The sequence below is a fragment of the Grampus griseus genome (genome assembly GCF_964374135.1).
Source record: "Grampus griseus genome assembly, chromosome: 8".
Lineage (NCBI taxonomy): Eukaryota > Metazoa > Chordata > Mammalia > Artiodactyla > Delphinidae > Grampus > Grampus griseus.
In genome coordinates, this window is record NC_139002.1 from 64,377,988 (window position 1) to 64,398,687 (window position 20,700).

At 40.6% G+C, this 20,700-nt stretch overlaps 2 protein-coding genes across 4 annotated transcripts; both read right to left on the bottom strand.

Annotated features, from left to right (window-relative positions):
- Positions 1 to 224: 224 nt before the first annotated feature.
- Positions 225 to 1,132, bottom strand: ASCL3 (achaete-scute family bHLH transcription factor 3; the record flags this gene model as incomplete). The annotated part of the gene is made up of 1 exon (XM_082661315.1): positions 225 to 1,132. The coding sequence occupies one exon, from the start codon at positions 1,130 to 1,132 to the stop codon at positions 638 to 640; it is 495 nt and encodes a 164-aa protein (XP_082517441.1). The 3' UTR covers positions 225 to 637.
- Positions 1,133 to 6,436: 5,304 nt separating this feature from the next.
- On the bottom strand, positions 6,437 to 19,573 carry TMEM9B (TMEM9 domain family member B; the record flags this gene model as incomplete). Of its 3 annotated transcripts, XM_082661313.1 has the most annotated exons (6): positions 19,479 to 19,573; positions 18,768 to 19,003; positions 16,363 to 16,454; positions 12,949 to 13,057; positions 10,516 to 10,650; positions 6,437 to 6,592 (listed from the first exon to the last, which is right to left on the bottom strand). In XM_082661313.1, the coding sequence occupies exons 2-6, from the start codon at positions 18,870 to 18,872 to the stop codon at positions 6,437 to 6,439; spliced, it is 597 nt and encodes a 198-aa protein (XP_082517439.1). In that variant the 5' UTR covers positions 18,873 to 19,003; positions 19,479 to 19,573. The 3 variants fall into 3 exon arrangements, with proteins under 3 accessions (XP_082517439.1, XP_082517438.1, XP_082517440.1); XM_082661312.1 differs by having other exon boundaries at positions 18,768 to 19,529; XM_082661314.1 differs by lacking the exons at positions 16,363 to 16,454; positions 19,479 to 19,573 and having other exon boundaries at positions 18,768 to 18,886.
- Between the last annotated feature and the right edge of the window lie 1,127 nt (positions 19,574 to 20,700).

Below are 20,700 nucleotides of genomic sequence, written 5' to 3' on the forward strand. Positions count from 1 at the left end.
TGCACTCTTAAGCGCAAACTAAGCTACCTGAGGATGTCTGCTGCATGCAGGAAAAAGATGACTCTGAAGTAATTTCAAATGACAACAAGGTTTTGTTAACTACTTTTGCTTTAGCCCCAAGATACTTCCGCATCACATTATGAGTGAGGTATAGATTTCTTGCCAACTCCAAATAATAAAACCCACCAAACTTTGACAAATCCAGGGAGGTTCATTGTGATTGCTTAGCATGAAGCGTCTGCAAAGTGCAGTACAGGCATTGAATAGTCATTAGTCTTACAATACTTTTGTGAGTTTCTCACAGCTGAGACTCTGGCAAAGTGTGCGAGAAGGGCAAGGTGAGAGATATAGAGAATTCTAGGGACTCCTGCTTCCCTAAAGTTCTTGAAAGAAATTACCAAAGGTTAAGAAGCGTTTTCTCAATCTACATAAGATAGTTTAGTACATCTGAAACCCAGGTAAGAAATATCCAACACAGCTTTGCATTTGAACTATTATCTGCCCACCCAGAGATTCCATTAGGAAAACTATCAAATGATGTAAGGGACCACATTTTGTGAAATTATTTGTTTCTATTTAGAAACACAGAATCAAATGATTCTGAAAATGGGGTCAGTGTGGCGGCTGGTGGCTGCCATTACGGAGGAATCTTTCCTGGGTTATTCTTGGCCTCAGCCTCATCAGGGTACAGAAGGGACTGCAGGTAATTAATGTACTTGACTGCGGCTCTGAGGGTTTCCACTTTGCTGAGTCGTTTCTCCAAGTACTCCTCTGGCAGATGATGTCGGAGCTGGGCATAGCCTTCATTGACACATTTCACACGCTGCCTTTCCCGCTCATTCCTTTTCTGGATAAAGGCTGGCCTGTAGGAGTCTTCACACCTTCTGTAATTTGGATAAGGCATTGGGAAGGAGAAGGCGCAGGGTTCCCCATAATCTTCCATGATCAGAGAGTCACTGGAAAAAGGCAGCAATGGCAGGTCTTCAGAGTAAGGAGATGGCACCGGGCCCTCAGGGTACAGGTGGAACATGATCATGGGGTCCAGATAGAAGGACCTGGTCAGTGGCAAGTGGGTGGAATCAGAGGAGACAGGCAGTTTGTCTGGCAGATTGGAGTAGCTTCTATTGTCCATCGTTTCCTCTTTAGCCTGGAAACAGAACCAAGTTTATTAATTTGGCCAGATCAAAAGAGAACAGATATCGACAGAGATCAGAGACTTTTCTGCTTTGATGAATAGTTTCTGAGCTCATTCTGAAAACTTGATGGGGTTACAACATTCTTTGGGTAGGATTTTTGATGGTACACAGAAACAGCATGAAATAACATTGACTTGCCTTGTGAGAAAGTTATTTCCTTTCAGTCCTTATGATTACAAGGATATATCTTTAGTCTGATGAGAGTGTGTTTTCCATACTACTAGAATGCTTTCTAATCCTCCTCAGATGGAAGCCTTCAACAGGAATAGTATCTAGCTAGAATCTAATAATATTATACTATTAATTTCTATTTATTGTGAATTATACTGATTTCACATTTACAGTAGTGATACAAAGTCTCTTTTAAAAATAAAGCTACTTGAGTAAAAAATGTAAATTGATTTACAGAAAAATAGTAAGTAAATAGCAGTACAGGTGGAACACTAATATAATGAAGATTGTGAAGGTGTATGCAAATACTGATGTTTGGGAAACACTGAAACACCACAATATTCAAATACGTGTTGGAGAAATTACAAACTAGTTAGTGATCATGCAACCTCACAGGCATAGCCTTCTTAAACGATACCTGATATGCCGGGGGCAAAACTGAAAATAAAAATAAAAAAGGAATCATTTGCTCTTAAAAATTCACTGTAAGATTCCCTTAATGAGAAACTCCTCTAACACATTTAAAACATGGTCAATTAACATATTTTTACTTAGAACTTTAAATATATTAAGTGCATCTGTATTTAGGTTTTTTTTTCCATGGAACTTAAAGTATAATACTCTAAGATGTCTCATATCAACACATTCCCTTCTTCTGAATAGGCCTGCATCCAGCTTATTTATTACACTACCATTACTTTTTGCCTTTGACTGTAATAATGTGGTCACAACGGATTTCACAGGAACATTACAGTGTAACTAGTTAACTGGAAGTCAAGGAAGTGCTGTAGGAAAAGAGCGTTTTTCTTTCAATCATTAACATTCTCAAGTTTCAATCTTGGCTTTGCCTCTTCTTAGCTGTGTGTCCTTAGGCAAATTTCTTAACCTTTCTGAGCTCTGGCTTATTCCTATGTCCAACTGAGATATCAACTATTCTGCAGGGTGGTTGTGAGGATTAAATGAAAAAAAAATACATAATGCACTAGGTATTAGTTCTTTTCCTGTTTCGTTTGTTAACAGATGAATACTTGTGCAGCATCCCTTTCTCACCTGCACCTTATAGAAAACCTGGCCTATATTTTCCCTAACACTGGAAAATCAAACATTGATCTATCCAAAGCACATCTGTTGAGAGATGAAGAACACACCCAAAATGGAAAAGGAAAAGCCACATGAAATCTAATTTTGGGCTTTCAGAAAAGAAGGAAAGGTGGCTTTCTTTTTCCACAAAAAACCCAGCCCTAATGTTTAAGGGCAAGATTAGGTAAACACTGGCACTTGTTTCTCTACCTGAGTAAAACAAAACTCTGCAGGCTGCACTATGTAATGACAGGAGCAGTCTCTAAGCACCAGAAGTCAAGTGCAATAAAGTGTATTACAATTCTTGTGAAAAAACCTATCCTATCAAGTATGGTTACAGAAAAGACAAATGACTCTGGAACCAGAAAGAGCAGTAGGGGATGGGGGATAGCGGATGAGGGGTGGGAAATGTGAGTGGTGGGGAGGGTTATAATGTCATGGTGAAAAAGGCTGAAAAAGGAATAAATGCCAGGAAAAGCTCTTCCTAATAGAAGTGTGGTGGTGAGGGAATGAGATAAGTGCCATAGGTCCAATTAAAAATCAAAACAGAGGAAATGAAAGATTCCAAATTACTGATCCAATGGCCTAAAATAACTAACATAAAATGAAAATCTCTGGATTACAAACTAGCCAAGATTCTGCCAAAAAGAAAAAGTTGCTGAGAAAAAGAGTTGGGAAATTCTCGAGCCAAGAATTCTAGAGGGTAAGAGATAAAGGATGTGTATGGCAGAAGTTGGGAAATGATGGCACAATGGGTATGGAGCCCCTATTACTACATTTCTGAGAACATCAGCACCTTATTTCTGCCTATAGCTAACGAGCCAGAACTGATACAACAAGGTACCAAAAAGTAAAGCAGATGTCATCAAAGCTAATTACACACAGAATTCTTTCGGTATAGTTCATCCTGACTGATAATTTTAACAATATCTTAAGCCTTGACCCAGATGAAGTCTGAGTAATTTGTATACACAACAGGTAATTAATAGTTTCTAGGTTTTAACAAGACGTTGCATAATTCTTGGAAAAAGAGCCTGGTGTCTTTGGAGACACACTGATGAGAAAGCCTTTTCTATTGAGCATTTCCAAAAAGTTCACCAATCAATGTAGCAGCATTTAAATGATCCTTTATTCAAAGAAGAAAATTTAACAACAACAGTGATAGAATGAAAAAGGCAGTAGCGAAGAGGATCAAGATAGGAAGTCTAGTGGCAGCTGGACATGTTTGTAGACACTGAGTAAAGGTTTTAACAGAGAGCCACACAGGCTGTAAATGCTGTGGCTCCAAAGCCAGATACACGCATAGCTAACAAATGCACCTGCCTTTTAGGGAAAATCTCAGGTGTCTGTCTTAGAACTCTTCTGGGAAATAAATGATGAGGTCTTAATGATAAAATCCTAAGAGATTCTGGATGCTCTGCTGAGCATAAAAGCTTCAACTTTCTGAGAGATTACAAATATCTAGCATGGAAAAAACAAAAAGCTACAACTGCACATATAATTGAATTACTGAACGTTAGGCCTAGAGAAACCTTAGAAATCCTCTTATCCAATCCCTCATAATTGTTGCAGAGCTAGTAGCAGAGCAGAGGTCAGAACCTAAATCTCCTGACTTCCAAACCCAAAAACACTTTCCGCTCCTCCAGATGACTGAATCATCAGCAAAACTGACTCTTTCAACATATAAGCATATTTGATAGTTTAAGATAATGGAATAATCAGATAGCTGAAAAAATTCATCATTTATCAACCGTGCCTAGGGATTTTCTTAAAAATCATGTTTTTATTCTCCCCCATGGGCCACTCTGGAGAAGAGTCTCTTACCTGAATTTTGTTGCCGAGAGGCTGTACTTTGGGCTGAGTCAGACTTAAACTGATTTATAGGTGATCATTTAGTAACAACATGCAAAATAGCTTACAGTTAAACAGAACTGCTCAGTCTGGTTTATCTGTTTTCTCTACCTAATATGTAGATATGACAACATACAACAAAACTAAATAGAAAGCTTTGCTTGCAAAATTGGACTCTTGTAACAAATTCTTTTATAAAAAGAATGCCCCCCCATTTATCTGAGTTATATAATCTTATATCAAAATTATTTATGGAAAATATCTTTAAGTAATAATCTCATAATGTGCAAATATTCGCCAATATTTTTAAAACAGAGATTAAGGCCATAACCAGGAAGCTCAGTATAAACCTACATTTTATTATATATCTATTAAAATTTTTTTCCTTCTAAATAAACTATTTTTCAGAGCAATTGCAGATGCACAGCAAACTGAGCAGAAAGTACACAGTTCCCATTTACCTCCTGCTCTTACATATATGCACATTCTCCTCTACTACCAATAAGCCAGCCCCAGAATGATAGATTTGCTACAAGTGATAAACCAATACTGACACATCATTATCACTCAAAGCCCATGGTTTACATTACGGTTCACTCTTGGTGTTGTGCAATTCTATGGAATTTGACAAATGTATAATGACATATTATATACTGATTTTTTTTTTTTACTCCATAGTTTTGCCTTTTTCAGGATGTCATATAGTTGGAATCGTATAGTAAATAGCCTTTTCAGATTGGCTTCTTTCACTTAGTAATATTTATTTAAGGTTCCTCCACATATTTTTGTGGCTTGATAGCTCATTTCTTTTTAGCACTGAATAATATTCCATTGTCTGAATACCATATGATATCACTTACACGTGGAATCTAAAATATGACACAAAGGAACTTATCTATGAAACAAACAGACACACAGACATAGAGAACAAATTTGTTGTTGCCAAGGGGGAGGGGAGTGAGGGAGGGATGGATTGGGAGTTTGGGATTAGCAGATGCAAACTATTATAATATAGAATGGATAAACAACAAAGTCCTACTGTATAGCACAAGGGACTATATTCAATATCCTGTGATAAACCATAATAGAAAAGAATATAAAAAAAGTTTTTCAAAAATTATTTTTATTGTTACATTTCAAAGAGGACATAGGAAGAAAAAAGCCAGTTATCCAATAACTGCTATACCTTTCAGAGGGAGGCAACTGGAACTCCAGTGCTAGTTCAAAGCTGCACACACTACAGCTCAAACAGCTGCCTCTCAACCTGACTGGAGATGCTGACAAATATGTGTACGTCATCAATCCAGGGAGGCTTGGGTTTAAAAGAAAATTTCTTTATTGCAAGTGTCCAAGTCCTTAGGATTCATCCTTAAAGATACTAGAAGAAGATGAGAAAGACCACACACCAAGACTATGTTTATTCATTAGAGTAAACTAGTGAATGGCCACTTTGTTCTAGGATGCATTGCATCAGACATCACAGTACATGAAGAAAATCTGCATCTTATGAAGAGCCACCAGGCATTTCAGATCCAATTTACCATGAAGTGCAGCCACAGGTCAACCAGATGTCCAGATAATATAGTCAGTGCAAAATTCAAATAGGTAAGTCAGGGCTTTGATGAGGCTGGCAGACTTCAAAATATAAATGAAACTTGAAAATAAAAGGCAAAGTCTATTTACAACGATTGTTTAGTAAAGTGACTTGAGAAAAGTTATGTTAAGCACTTCCCACGTATCCCTCCCCTACTCTGCCAAAAACAAAAACAAAAAACACCACACAAAAACCACCCCTGAAAATTATCTTGAAAACCAAATTAAAACTGTGTGGTAAAATAGAGAGTGCTTTTTCCAGGTAAAGGACTTCAAGATAATTTACAGGCAGACATATTTTTATTAGTAAAAGTCACAAATAGGAAAAGGCTAACGTTGTCTGAGGCGTGTGCTTTAAAAAATGCCTCCATTAATACATTAACAAGAAAAGAAAATACCAAGCATGTTTTTGTTTCCAGTTTCGAATTTTCCAGCAAGAGTTAGTGAAATCAACAGGGCATTAAAACAAAACCCAGGAAAACTCAGTCAATTTTTTCCCATTGTCTGCCTTATTTCTTTCTAGTCACCTTGAATTCGATTCCCAATTAGCTGAGGACAACATGACGGTCAAAGACGGATTTTCGCTGCTCTTGAACTTGAAGCTTCCAACGCTGCTGGGCATACTCTACTTTATTCAGCACATTGGCTCGACTGCGGGAGCGGGCCAGCACATCGTGGGCATTTGCAAAAGGCTGGTGATCCTGAAAGTCCAGAAATGGAGAACATCAGACAGTATGGTCCGTGTAAAACACACACACACAGTTATCCAGCCACGGAGATAGGAGCAGCTGGCCTTTTCAAACAGACCATCTAATTTGGCCAAGCACTCTTAGGCACTCAACTACCAGAAGCAGGATGAACTCAACTACAGAAATAGTTGGTTCAAGTAAAATAAGTGATGAGGAGGTATTTGTGCAAAGTTCCCATGAGTCACCATTTCCAAAGACATTCCCTTAAGAAGTTGGGATCAAGACAAAGACAGTGGTCATTTACGTTAAAGAGAAGCCCGTCTTGATGAGTGGTGGAAAGAAAATCTATTTTGCATGTTAATATCTATATGTTACAGATACAGAAAGTGGGGCTTTTCCTTGTTTTATTCAATACTATATAGCTAATCTGTGGCTGAGGAAACTCCTATCTTTTAATTTCCTGACTCCCATTATATTAGAATTTTTACTTGCCAGCTTGGGGCCACATTCATCCTGGGAGATGAGTTGACTGGATCCTATCTTGGTTGGTTTCCATCTCTTCTTATGCCCTCAACACCTACATTTCCCCCCTTCCCCAATCTGTAATGAACAGAGACATAGCTCAAGTGCTACAATTACCCTCTAGTGCTAAGGACAGTAAGGAATTATTACTTCAGCATTTCTATTTGGTAAAGACTTGAATCTTTCATTGCTAAGCACACAGTAGCTTCCATGTTAGCTGCCGCATTAGGAAAGAGGCCATTGAAGGGTCACCCAGGTATCTGTAGAAAACGAACCTATCCTGGTCAAAGTAAACCAACGCCACTGATGTCTGTAGTCATTACACAGGAAACCACCATGCTAATCTATCTATGAATGAGATATAAACACAGCTGCCTAAATGACAAAAGGCATTCAGTACTAATTTATTGCTTTTGTTTGCCTTTTCCTTGATCTCTTTTTCCTGAACCTGGGTTAGCAAAGCTCCTAAATGTTCCAACATAGGATAAAAGTCACAAGTTAGACCTCTTAAACTTCGCCTCTCAGAAAGAAACAATATTGTTTTGCATGCTTGCAAAAGCTCTATTATATACCCAGGGCAGGAGTCAGCGTGCCTATGGAAAGCTATACATAACCGCATAACTATATATATAAAACTATAACTAAACAGTGTTTTAACACCTGGTCTTCTTTTTAGAGCAAGATATTTATATAATGTCGACATTTCAAAGACATCAAAGAGTTTTCTGTAAAGAATCTATCCCTGCCTTCTTTACCGAAATTGCTTCAACTTTTCACTTAATTTAGGTAATATCTTGTGCAAACCCCATTCTTTTTTTAACCTTACAAATGAAAATAATAAAAACAATTCCACAAAGTTCAAATGTTTCAAAGATGTAAGAAAGAACATTAGGAAAGAGGAAGGCAGCTAATGTTGTTGGATTACTTTATTTCCCATGAGGAAATAAACCGATCCAAGGTCATCTAACAAATGAGCACAAGCACAAGTCTTAGCTTCCCTAAACGTGACTTGGTGTCATATCTTAACACACTGATTTTGTTCAGGTAGATTAAAATGACACTATCCGAATATGGTGCTTCAGTGAACTTGTATATAAAACATTATTACCATTGGTTTGTTTTGACATAAACAAGACTGGGAAGAAGGATGTACTTTACCAGCAGAGTGCTTCTCAATTTCATAGTCCTGTTATCTACTCTTCAAGGTAGGGAGAGAAACATCTTCTTAAGGAACAAATTTAAAGGACTAAACACACAGTTAATCCTTCTGGCCTATTCTCCATCCATCAGAACAAGACTGAACTAGCTGCTCATAGTCATGGATGCCAGGAGAATGCAAATAGAGATTTACTCTTTATATATGTTTGCACTTTTTATACCTGATAAAATTACAATAAGTACAAAACATGTTTTAATGTAATGCTTTGATAATAGCAATGATGTGTCATGGATATATAACATAGTAACTATTGTGACTACTTGCAGTGAGCTTCTTAACTATTTGTGCTAACTCTCACTTGATTCAAAGTACTCTACACCCAACAAAAATGGAAAAAATTAAAACAGAATTTAACTGAGAATTTAACAAAAGCACGTATAAAGGCACATAAAGAGTGAAGAACTATCATCTTGGATTAGCAACAACTGTAGGAATTTAAATTGAACTTCTTTTTGAACGAAGTTGTTACCATAAATTCATACCTGTGTTTAGAAAACCTCTCTCTGCCCAGAATCAATTTAACTGATATGCAAAAGTCAGCCAGGCCTCTCAAGACAATGTTCTCACATGATCGACATGCTCACAGAATCAATCTCTGGTGAACAAAATGGTTACTAAGCACATGGTCCCATCAAATGCCTTTCCTACATGTTTTTATCTATACATTTGTACATCCATTTCTTTTATGCTCTGTGTATTACATTAATATTGTCTATCCCTAAAATCAGGAACCAGATATTTAATGCTATAAGGGATGTAGTTTAAGTCACAGTTTCTGTCTCTGTGCCTATAATGAAACGGTTTAGGTGGCCTTTGATACATAACGTCTTCATATGTTAGTAGTTCTCAGCCTGGGGTGATTTTGACTCCCAGGAACATTTGGCAATATCTGTGGACATTTTTGATTGTCATGATTGGGATGAGGCTTCTAGTGGGCAGAGGTCAGGGATGCTATTAGATATCATGCAGTGAACAGGACAGCTCCCTACAACAAACAATCATCTGACCCAAAATATCAATGGGAAATGTTGTATGTGAATGAAAATTAACATGGGGACAGTATTTGAGACTCTAATTCTTCCTGATATGGAAAAGTTACTTGTTATGTGTTGGTTGAATTACTAAAGGAAGCAAAGGGAAAAGAGGCAAAGAGAGGTATTTCTATGAAAGTTCTTCACAAAACAAAAATGAAATCTTGCTCAAATTAAGTTGAGTATTCAATATCGATATTCATGAGACAAGCAGGCTCTGTAATTATAACTTAAGCCATTCATTCAGGATCCCCTTTCTCATCTTTTACCAATGGGTCCACAAGCCATTCCAGAGTAAAAGGACTTTTGACTGTGATTGGCAAGGCTTTATCCTGGCTTTGGCTTTTGGAATTGATTCTTGACACTCTACTAAATTTTATTCACTTTAAGAAACATAGTTCAATAAAGTAATCCAAAATAAAAAGTAATTTCTAAAGAATATTATATACGTAATAATGAAATAGTGGAAAATTTGGAAGCAAACCCAAACAGGATAATGACAAAACAAACAATATAATTCTCTAAGCCATATTGAATAACAAATCTGCGGACTATGTCAATTTCTCAAAGGTTTTGAGTGAAGTAATATTATTATATATACAAATATGAATGTGTTTTAAAGATAGGAAGAGAATCAGGAGTGATGGTTTTATTTTTCTCTAGAGTTAAAGATCACAGATTTTTTTAAAGAAGGAGGAAAATAGGAAATATAAAACATCAGCAGGTTATCAAGCTGTACTTCATTAAGTAAAGAACATTATGGTTTTCATGCTTCCCTTCACTAAAGCCTCTTTGCCTTTTAAAATATTTGGTGATGTTGACAGGAAAGGTGTTCAGGCAGGAGCCTAGGAAGAAGACTATCTCCGATGCTTTTCTCAATGTAAACAGGAAAAGGCAATGAAAATTGTGCCCTTGGTAGTGAAAGGCAAAGCCTTGTACAGCACACTCACCAAGGATCATCGGTCTAACCACCACATTTATGGCTTTACAGAGCAATTTCCTCATAAAGAGACAAACACTAATATTAGAATTGTCTTTAGGTTCTCTGGTGCAGGATCTGCTCCAGATAGGGACATCTATTATGTAACTACTCTTTACATGCACTTTATATCAGATGATGACAGAGACTGGCCTTGAACACCTAGGGCATGCTAAGAACTTACCCCAACATCATCATCGCTCTGTATCAATTGTGAATGTCCAAATAGGCGTCTCTTCAGTATGGGCTCAACCAGAGTAAGATATACCATGTACAGAAGCAGAAGGCCCAAAATGGAGAGATAAATTATAATGGTAACCTAAAGGAAATTGAAAATAAGTTGTATCTCTGTTCAAGCCAAGAAATCTGAATTTTGTATAATAATGCTGAAGCCATAGTGAAGACTGATCTGTTAAGCATATAGGATTTCTATACAAACCAGATTCCAACATAAGAAATAAACTCAACTCTTCACCAAAGTATTATTTATAGAAAAAAAGGAAAGAAAGCATTTTGCCTTTGGGATCTTTTCACGAGTCTTCAAATTCCATCTTCACCTACTGCTAATCATTTGCACCACTGCTAGCACGGCAGTTCTCTTTTTTCACCTGAATACAGTGTCCTAGATTCAACAGCACTGCAGTCAAAACCACTTTCTGTTAGGATCCCTAACAGAAAATGTAATTCAGATGAATTTCAACAGCATACTGCTTTAGATCAATTTAGATATACAAAAATACATTTTAGGCACATGACTTTCTTGAGATCTTAATTCGTGCGGTGTCAAGCAGTACAGTGTGATACCTCCCACTAGAATGGCTACAGTTAAAGACAGTCAATACCAAATGTTAGCGAGGATGTACAGAAACTTAACCCTCATATGTTACTGGTGAGAAGGTAAAATGGTACAACTACTTTAGAATACAACCTGGCAGTCTCTTAAAAAATTAAATATAGGGCTTCCCTGGTGGCGCAGTGGTTGAGAGTCCACCTGCCGATTCAGGGGACACGGGTTCGTGCCCCGGTCCGGGAAGATCCTACATGCCGCGGAGCGGCTGGGCCCATGAGCCACGGCCGCTGAGCCTGCACATCCGGAGCCTGTGCTCCGCAACGGGAGAGGCCACAACAGTGAGAGGCCCGCGTTCCGCAAAAAAAAAAAAAAAATTAAATATAAACTTACCTCTCTTAGGAATCTACCAGAGAGAAAGGAAAACATACATCCACACAAAGACATGTATGCAGATATTGATGACAGCATTATTCATAAGAGTAAAAATCTGGAAATAAATGTCCATCAACTGATGAATGGATAAACAAAATGTGGTATGTTCATGTAATAGAATGCTATTCAGTAATAAGAAGGAATTAAGTACTGATACATGCTACAACATGAAGAGACATGTTTTTGAGGTCTGTGTGAAAGAAACCAGTCACAGAAGACCACATATTTTATGATTCCATTTATATGAAATGTCCAGATCTGTAGACACACAAAGCAGAATAGTGATTGTCTAGGGCTGGGGGTAGGAATGGGATTAACTATAAATGGTTATGAGGGATCTTTTTGGGGTGATGGGAATGTTCCAAGACTGGATTTTATTTTTATAATTTTTTTTTAGAAAGTTATCAGGGCCAATACCCAAAGTATTTATTTATTTTTATTTTTTGGCTGCGGGGCATGTGGGATCTTAGTTCCCCAACCAGGGATTGAACCTGTGCCCCCTGCATTGGAAGTGCAGAGTCTTAACCACTGGACCACAAGGGAAGTCCCTAAAACTGGATTTTAAAAATTGGTTTTAAATTTGCTAAAATTTATAAAATTGTACACTTATAATGAGTGACATTCGGGGTATGGAAATTATACATAAAAATTTTGTTTAAAAATAGAAAAGTACAATGATGGTTTCTCTATGGGACAGTACCCTGCTGGAGCAGGAGCTCTCCACAGGGTCAATCACAACAGGAGTCTTTGTAACTGGCATAGCTGAGCACCCCAGATTCCCCTGAGGCTTTTTTTTTTTCAACAGGAATGGGGACCTCCATATAAAAAAATTGGGGAGAACTATTAGCCACCATAATAAAGTAACTGAACTCATTAGAGGTCCAAATTGTGATGAGTGATCTACATTCCATTTCCTATAAAAGATAAAGAAAGGAAATCTTAAAATCCAGAAGTGATGTTTTCTAGGATAGAGCAGTCACTCTATATATAACTTTTTCTAAGGGTTGAGAGGGCAGGAAGAAGAAGGTCTAATCATCCTGCTTTCTCACTAATCTTTGGCGTACATGGCCCGCAGAGAAGCTGGAATGTCTTTCTGGGAAATGCTAATTATACTTAGGGCTTTTTTTGTGCCATTTCATATATCACATCTATCTAAGGTATCCTAATTAATGCACAAGGCATCTCAACGAGGCAGGCGGAGAGCAGGCCCATTGCTCCTTTTAGGGTGCGGGCTGGGGATGAGAAAGGAGGGGGTAAGAGGGTGCTGGGGAACAGGATGGAAGAGCAATAGTTTAGGTAACTAAATAGATTTCAAATGTCCAAAATTTTCTTTCTTGTCTAGATACCAACAAAAACTGTTCCAGAAGCAGAAAAGATGGATTATTGTTTTTTTACCTTGATCGTAACAGAACTTCTCTCCTCATATTTGCATTCACAGCGTAGACAGTATGCTTCTACATCAGGCCCCCGCACAGGCATGGGGTCCACAACATGAAGGCAATCGCTGGAAAAACAAAGATAAAATACTGCCTAAACCTAGCTGGATTTTCTACTTGCACTGATCAAACCTTTCCTGAAATCCGGAATAATCACTGAACTTTCCCAATGAAAGAATGAATATAAGGAACGAATAATCAGTAGGGGAAGGGAAATCATTTCCTCTCTAAACATTAGCAATTTGGTAAGCTTTAACAGTCTAAGAAACCATAAAGACACATATGTAGCAGCTATTTTCAAAAGTGCTATTTATAGTTAAAAATGGGAAAAATCCCAAATGGGACTGAAAACTACTTAGCAGATCAAGTCATATTTAGACTTGTTCATTTAGCAAGTAAAACTGCCTTAAATGATTTAAAGTGACCTGAAGCATTATTCAAATATGAGATTACCTCTTTTATGAATTAACTAATATCATCTAAACTGCCACAGTGTGGTATATGAATGGCTAATCACACATAACAGTTGGTAAATTATGAAACTCTAAAAGCTGAACACCAGAGTAAGAAACAATTACTTTTCTTAATGAGCAAAAGTCTATTTAAAAAGCATGGAGAAGTAGGATTAGGACAACAAAAATATTTTAAAATGAAAACACTACCTGGCAACAGTACCTAAAAATAATAACAGGCTGAATGTTTTTGTGGTTGGACGTTTATCTTCTCCCCATTTTCCAGGTCACTTATTTACAGCTTATGATAAGCAACCCTAACCAAAAAATCTTTTTCCCAGAAATCTGTCAATTCTAGGAAATAATTAAATTCTTACTCTCCCCAGCTATTAAGAGCCCACTACCCTGATCACCTTCAGCAAAGGCAGGCAAAGCTTTGCAGGCTGCTGGGCAGTTTCCCTCCCTCTTGTGCTCTCTCCCTTAGGCATGTCTGGCTGCCTCAAGAACTCTACCACAGCATCCTGTCTCACTCCACCCACCTTCTTGAGGGTATCCAATGCTCCAGGCTGATTCTTTCCCTTTGCCCTATCAGAACGTACTTTTTTGTGTTCTGTTCCCTCTGAGCTGTGGCGTAAGAAAGAAAACCCAAAATGGCATAAATGATAAAAGTTCAGTCAGTTTTCCTTAACAGGTAATTTAATTTTAACAAAGGTAGTAATGAAAAAATAAGTCTCAACTGGCAGACTTTCAAATAAGAGTAAGGTCCCACAATTCACACCATACAAGTGTGTGATATTTGTTCCAAATGTACAGAAGACCAGGAACGTATCCAGCTGGATGCAGGCATAAAATAGGCAGAGGAAGCTAAATCCCACTGCAGGGGTATCTAGCTCAGAATCATAGAAGTCATCCAGCCCAGCACTCTCGGAGAGGTCACCTGTACAGGTCAGAGTAAAGTAATAGGTAAAAGGACCAGAATCCAGGGCTCCTGCCTCCTAGGACAGCCCCCCTGTATCTCTCTGAACCTCAGGAAAATGAGACTTATCTCCTACTTAGTTTTCTATTTCAGCTTCAGAAGCCTTAGTAACAATACTTAAGAATTACTTGGGGAATTTAAGTGTTGAGTATTTCTTTGGAAGTACAAATACAGTTTAATAACAAGGAGATTTTGAGTGCTGTGCAGGATGGGAGAGGAAGCAGGAAGGTTGGTTCTGGCTGGCCACTCATTGTAAACACAGAACCCAGATACAGAACACAACCACTTCAGGAACTAGGCGACACCTCCCCCTAGTGCCAAAAGGAGGACATTATCAGCTTCAAATCACGCCTCAAACACAAACCAGAGAACTCAAAATTTTTCTTAAGTTAGACAGTATAGGTCAATGAAGAATTAAAGCTAACAACTGGACAAAATGGAGAGGCCAGGAGGTAAAAATATATATAGGGCCAGATAAGATATTGGAAGCCTCGCAAAGCCATAACATCTTGATTAGTCATAACTTGCCTACCCTTCTAAAGCCAGTTAAAAAACTTTCAGTGACATCTGTGAACCTATCCCTAGTAAAAGGCTAAGCTGCAGGAAGGAAGCAAGGGAGAGAGGGAAGAAAAATTCCAAAGCAAGCCTAGTTTTCAACTGTTTATTTTCAAAGCTCCCTATTTTCACCAATAAACAGGGATAAATGATATACAGTTCTCTGTGAACCTGGAAAAACAAAAAGTCAGTGAAAAGATTAGTGCTAAACACTTGAATAGTGAGTTCATTTGCCACTCAAGTAACAGGCATCATATTCTATTACTGATAATAAAATAAACTGATTGTAAGTGCTCAATATATTTGGAAAATTTATAGGAATAACTTATTTGAGTTTTCTTTTCATATAAAGTAACTTGCTGATATAAAACCTAGAAGAATAGCTAAATCACTTTGTAGTATGAGACAATTTAAAGTAGAACACAAAAGCTCACAAGAAGTTCTCCAGAATATACTCACCAAATGTCGGATTGAACCTAAATGCACATCATGGGAAGAACAGACAATGACATCAGAAAAGCTAAACATGCTCAAAGGCTGCCTTTTTTTGTTCAAAGTCAGCCTGGAATATTGTAACAGAATGAATTTAATTCTGCTTTCAAACTTTCGGGGCTATTTAGCTGTGAAATCGGGCACATGTGAAAGTACAGAACATTTGGAGCTATTTTTCTTCTAGGCCTATCCTGGCAACCTTCCATTACAAACCATAAAACGTCCCAGTCCAGAGTAAGGAGCCCACCTATCCTGCTACAAAATAACTGCTTCCCAATCATTTTACGGCACATGTAGAAAAAGCTATTATTTGTAAGGTCCACTGGGATAAACAGGGAAGGCTGCTGGTGGCTAGCTAGTCAGGATCCCAGTCATCACAGGCCTACTTGATTATATGCCAAGGGCTGAAGGGATCAATGACTTGGCACACCTATAACCTATTAATAGCACACCAATTGGTAAACTCTGATATTCATGGCTCATTCCCATTCCTTCCTGTTGACACTTTTAAACATAGTCTCCTATATCTGACAAGATATCATCAAAACCTACAAATTGTAAAAGCTCTGACCCAGATAAATGAGGCTTGCTTACCTTCCACTGAGAAGCAAGAGGGAGGACCAAAATTTAAGGGGACACAGAAGGGTAGCTATGGGTAGTTTGGGTGCCACAAACTCAGCCCCATCCCAATGTAAAAGCCTCCCTGCCTGGGGATTTTGGCTACATTCTTTTAGGCCTACATCATGCACTCAGGGCCTTACTCTCACTTTTTCAAATAGAAATGGAATTCAACACTTTTGCTTAAAGAGAAAACAATACATTGGATGAATATCCAGGGCTAACAGTGGCAACCAAAGAAAGAAGTTTGACAGGTAATTCAGTAATCCAGAATACTTACCAGTCTTTTTGGGATATGTTCTTATTATAAATACGCCCAGAATTATCTTTATAGGGAGGACAGATACATTTACATCGGACATCCTCAGAATTCTATAACCAAAATAGAAACTTGTTGACAGTTTATCATCAATATTTTTAAAAACTGCAACTTACACATTGTGCTAAGCATCCCCGCCAAGTATTCTAAAACCATTCATTTAAAATTTTAAATAACTGTGAGATATACAAGTTTTTAAAAGCCATTGGTAATGCTAATGAATGACTATATACTACATAAAATTATTTTGAAATAACATCTAGTATCTGTGACTTGTTAATCACATTTTTGTGTCACATGACAATCAAATTGTGCTAATGTTATCACCATCTACCTGCTAGTAGAAAGACGAGGTAGACAGACAGCTGCGCCTGCAGATAAGAATGCTGATTACAGAAGGACGGGGAAATATCAAACTAAAAATTACTCACAAAACAAATCACAATTCTTCTACTCACCATCCTTTCACCCTTTGGTAGAAAGGTATTGCTATGGATAAAATGGGTTGGGCCAGTGTCCTATAGAAGGGATGAAGTTTTGGAGGCACTCAGCTATAATTAGAAAGGAAGTACTGGGTTGGCCAAAAAGTTCGTTCGGTTTAAAGTAAAAATAAAACACACCTTCTTCATTTTCACAGAGAACTTTATTGAACGTGTCCACTAACCGAACGAACTTTTTGGCCAACCCAATACATAAGGGAAGTAGTGTGAGTGTAGCTGAGATCAGTTTGGTCTACCCTTCCCAGGAAACTTTGCTTCTAATCCCTGGGAGACAGAGAGGACAACTACTGATAAAGCAAGTTTCAAGAAGTGGAGGAAGGGGTGACTAAATTTATGAATAAAGGGAGTAGGAGATGCTTCCCCAACAAAGGGGAATCTAATCTGAGAAGGCAGCAGCTCATTAGTCTCCAGAGGACCAGGTCCAAAACTCCTATATATGGTGGTATATCTGGCAGAGTTGCTAATTCATTTACTCATTGAGCAACTATTCAGTGAGCATCTGTCCTGTGCCAGATCTTGTGTACAATGAGGTGGATTCAGATAAGTGTGAGACATGGTTCCTGCCCAGAATTAGGACATGCTCAAGTAAAGGAGACTGACAAGTACATGGTTACAATATACCACTTAGAGTGATGACAGAAGATATGCAGAGGGTGCCAGCAGTGTTTTGAAAGTCAGGAGACTTGCCGCTGCCCCTGTTTCTGGAGGGACATAGGGAAGATTTCAAAAAGAACCCTTGACCTAAACAACAAGGATCTATTGTATAGCACAGGGAACTAAACTCAATATCTTGTAATAACCTATAATGGAAAAGAATCTGAATTACTTTGCTGTACACTTGAAACTAACATAGCACTGTAAATTAACTACATACTTCAATAAAAAAAGAACCCCTGACCAAAACCCCCCTGATCTGTATACTTGTCACCCATCTTTCCCAGCCCCTATATTTAAAGGTATTATAGAGTAAAGCTCCAATTTAAAAAAGAAAAATGTCATTCTGTTTTCCCATCACATTAATGTGCAGGCCATCTGTTTTCCCTAGTAATGAGCTAGCTCATCAAGGACAGGTCTGGAGGGTATGGGCACGAAGGGGACTAGATAGCAGCATGAGGGGGACCAGAAGGGCCAAGAAATGGAGCAGGGGAGAAGGCCACAACCTCACCTCTCCTGTAGTTTGGATCCTCCCTTACCCTCTAAATTATCAAGAAGAGAGAAGGCAAGAAAGGGGCCAGGAGGTCCTGGAGGGAGTCAGGTGAGGATATGAGGCCAGTGAGAGAGCCTCCTGTAGGTCGTACTGAGAAGGAAGGCTGCCAGGAGAAGCAAGTTCCCACAGTGGGAAGGGATGAGTTCAGGGGTGAGGTGAGAGGAGTTAGTTCCTAAGAGGGAAGACAGCTGTGAGATGCGGGCTTCCTATCATTTTGGCCTGGGGAATTGGGGCAGTGGTCTGTGAAGCCAGTGGAGGGCGGCGGTGGACTGTCAGAGCTCAAGTGTATTAAGTTAAAGGCTCTTAGAGTTGGAAAGGCTGTCAAGTTTGAGGGAGTAGGGGTGCTGTCGGGGCTGGAAAGGGAAATTCAAGGAGGCGGAGATGCTGTCCCGACTCTGGGCGCCGTCAGGGCCGGGTGGGGCTGGGGCGGGGTGTCAGCTCCGCGGGTGGGAGGGGTGCGGGCGGGGACCGTCAGACAGCTGGAGCAGGGAAGGCTGGACTGCTCCCTGGCCGTCGGGAGGGTTCCGGGTGGTAGTCAGGGCTGTGAAGCTAGGGGTCGGGCTGTCAGGGATGGGAGAGGACTTGGGTGGGACGCAGGTGGACAAGGCCGGAGGCAGGGGAGGAGCTCCGGTCTGGGGCGAGCGCGGGGCGGGACTCACCTTGGCGGCGTCCGACAGCTGCACTAGCAGCAGCACCGAGAGCGCCAGGCAGGACAGGCTGAGCATGGAGCCGAGACGAAGGAGGCCGGCCCACAGGGTCGCCATCGCTGCCAGCCCCAGCAGTCCCCACAGCCGGAGCCCCCGAGACCTGCTCTCGGTCGGGCTCCGGCTCGGGCTCCGGCTCTTCCGCCCGCACTTCCGTCTGGGCCCTCGCGTCACGGGCCGCGCCGGGTTAGCTACGAAAAGCATTCGCCCCGGAAACGGTTCCCGGTGCGAAGGCCGGGAGGCTGCGCGGTGCCCCAGAAGCAAAGGCGGCCTCTCGGGGGCGCAGCGTGGGTCCGGCGGAGCTTTGAGGTGATAGGCCATCTTTCCCCGGCACCGAGGCTGCGGGGCTGTGGGCCGCCAGTGCACTAGCAGGTCCTCCAGCCCAGGGAGACCCCCACCCCACCCCCCAGCAAGCCCGGGCTGTCAGCGGGGGGACGGGGGGCGGGGCCAGAGCGACCCCTGCGAGGCCGGAGCAGTTCGTTGCCGGACCCAGAGTGAGCCTAATAAGCCCCAGGAATTGCTGAGAGGCGGCCCGTCCCGGCCGGCGCCGGCGGGGCGGGTGTGAGGCGTGGGGACAGGTATGGGACTGGCCGAGCCATCGCTTCCTGGGATGCCCACCCCCAGTCAGAGGGTCGAGAGGTCCTCTCTGGCCCTTTGGGTACTGACCTGCGGCCCACTCGCATCCCGGACCCCACTCCCCGCGAAGTTGCTAACAGTCTGTGAGCTGCCTTCTTGGGTGTGGCCTCCGTTTGGGGCTCCCCGCTTGCCTCCCACTGGGGGTCTGACCGCCTAAGCACAGCCTGCCGCCAGGAACTGGGAAACAGCGGAGGGGCTGGGCTGGGCCAGGCCTGCCTCCGGAAGGTGTGGAGTTGGCGAGAGAACCGCCCCAGTAGCCTCCTCCGTCCACGATTCCAGAAGGTGGGGGATCGCGGCGCTACAATCCTATTCAAGGTGGCTGGTCCCCTAAGTCAGAAGACGGGGAGCACTGACACATCCTTCCCAGAGCGGGTCATCCTGAAGGGTAATTTAGGATAACCTTGGAGATGGCATAGTGTCTCCAATTAAAATATTTTTCAGTTAGTAGAGACAGTGGGGTTGTAGTGGAAAGGATGCAGGGGCTCATCATAACTTCTACGGATTTTTTGAATGACCTTGGTCCAAACACTTCCCTTTTCTGGTCTCAGTATGAGGTGACTGAACACTTACCTATGGATTTCAAATTCTGCTTTCATGGAATACCCCGTGTTTCCTTTCTCTAAGCAAAACTTAAAAGGTGGTCTTTTCCTAGTTTGTGGAAATGTTTAATTAACGGATAGAATTTTCTCAATATTTTTCTCCCATGTGATTCTTGTTGATGCTAGACTCTAACACAAGGTGTCTGATGCTACGCCAAATATTTTTAGCCCCTTTCAGTCCCACATGGCAAGTGGTTCCCGGTCCCAACCAGAACCAGAATGGCAGGACTAGATGACTTTTCACCAAGGCCCCTCCAGGCTGCCTTCTGAAGATGCTGTTACGTTAGTTAATTATCAGGTTTTCTTAGCGGGTGTCCTGCTCGCCAGAGGACAATCTGGAGACACCAGGGGTCAAATGTGTCTGACTGTGATGCACTTGTGGATTTGTGATTGCTAAAAGCTGTCTTATCAGCAAGTTTGAGATCAGTTTTGGGTTAGTTGTCTAGGTCTAGCATCTGAAGGGAGTGATTACTCTTTGGCTGAAACCTCACAGGCCTTCCCGTTCTTCAAAATTGTTCTCAGGGCTTTGACTCGGGGTACAGAGACCTAGTGGAAATATATAATAGTGCCTCACCAAGTACACTCAGTCTGGGCAGAATTTTAGAGTTACACTGTCCGATATTGTAGTCACTAACCACATGTGGCAATTGAGC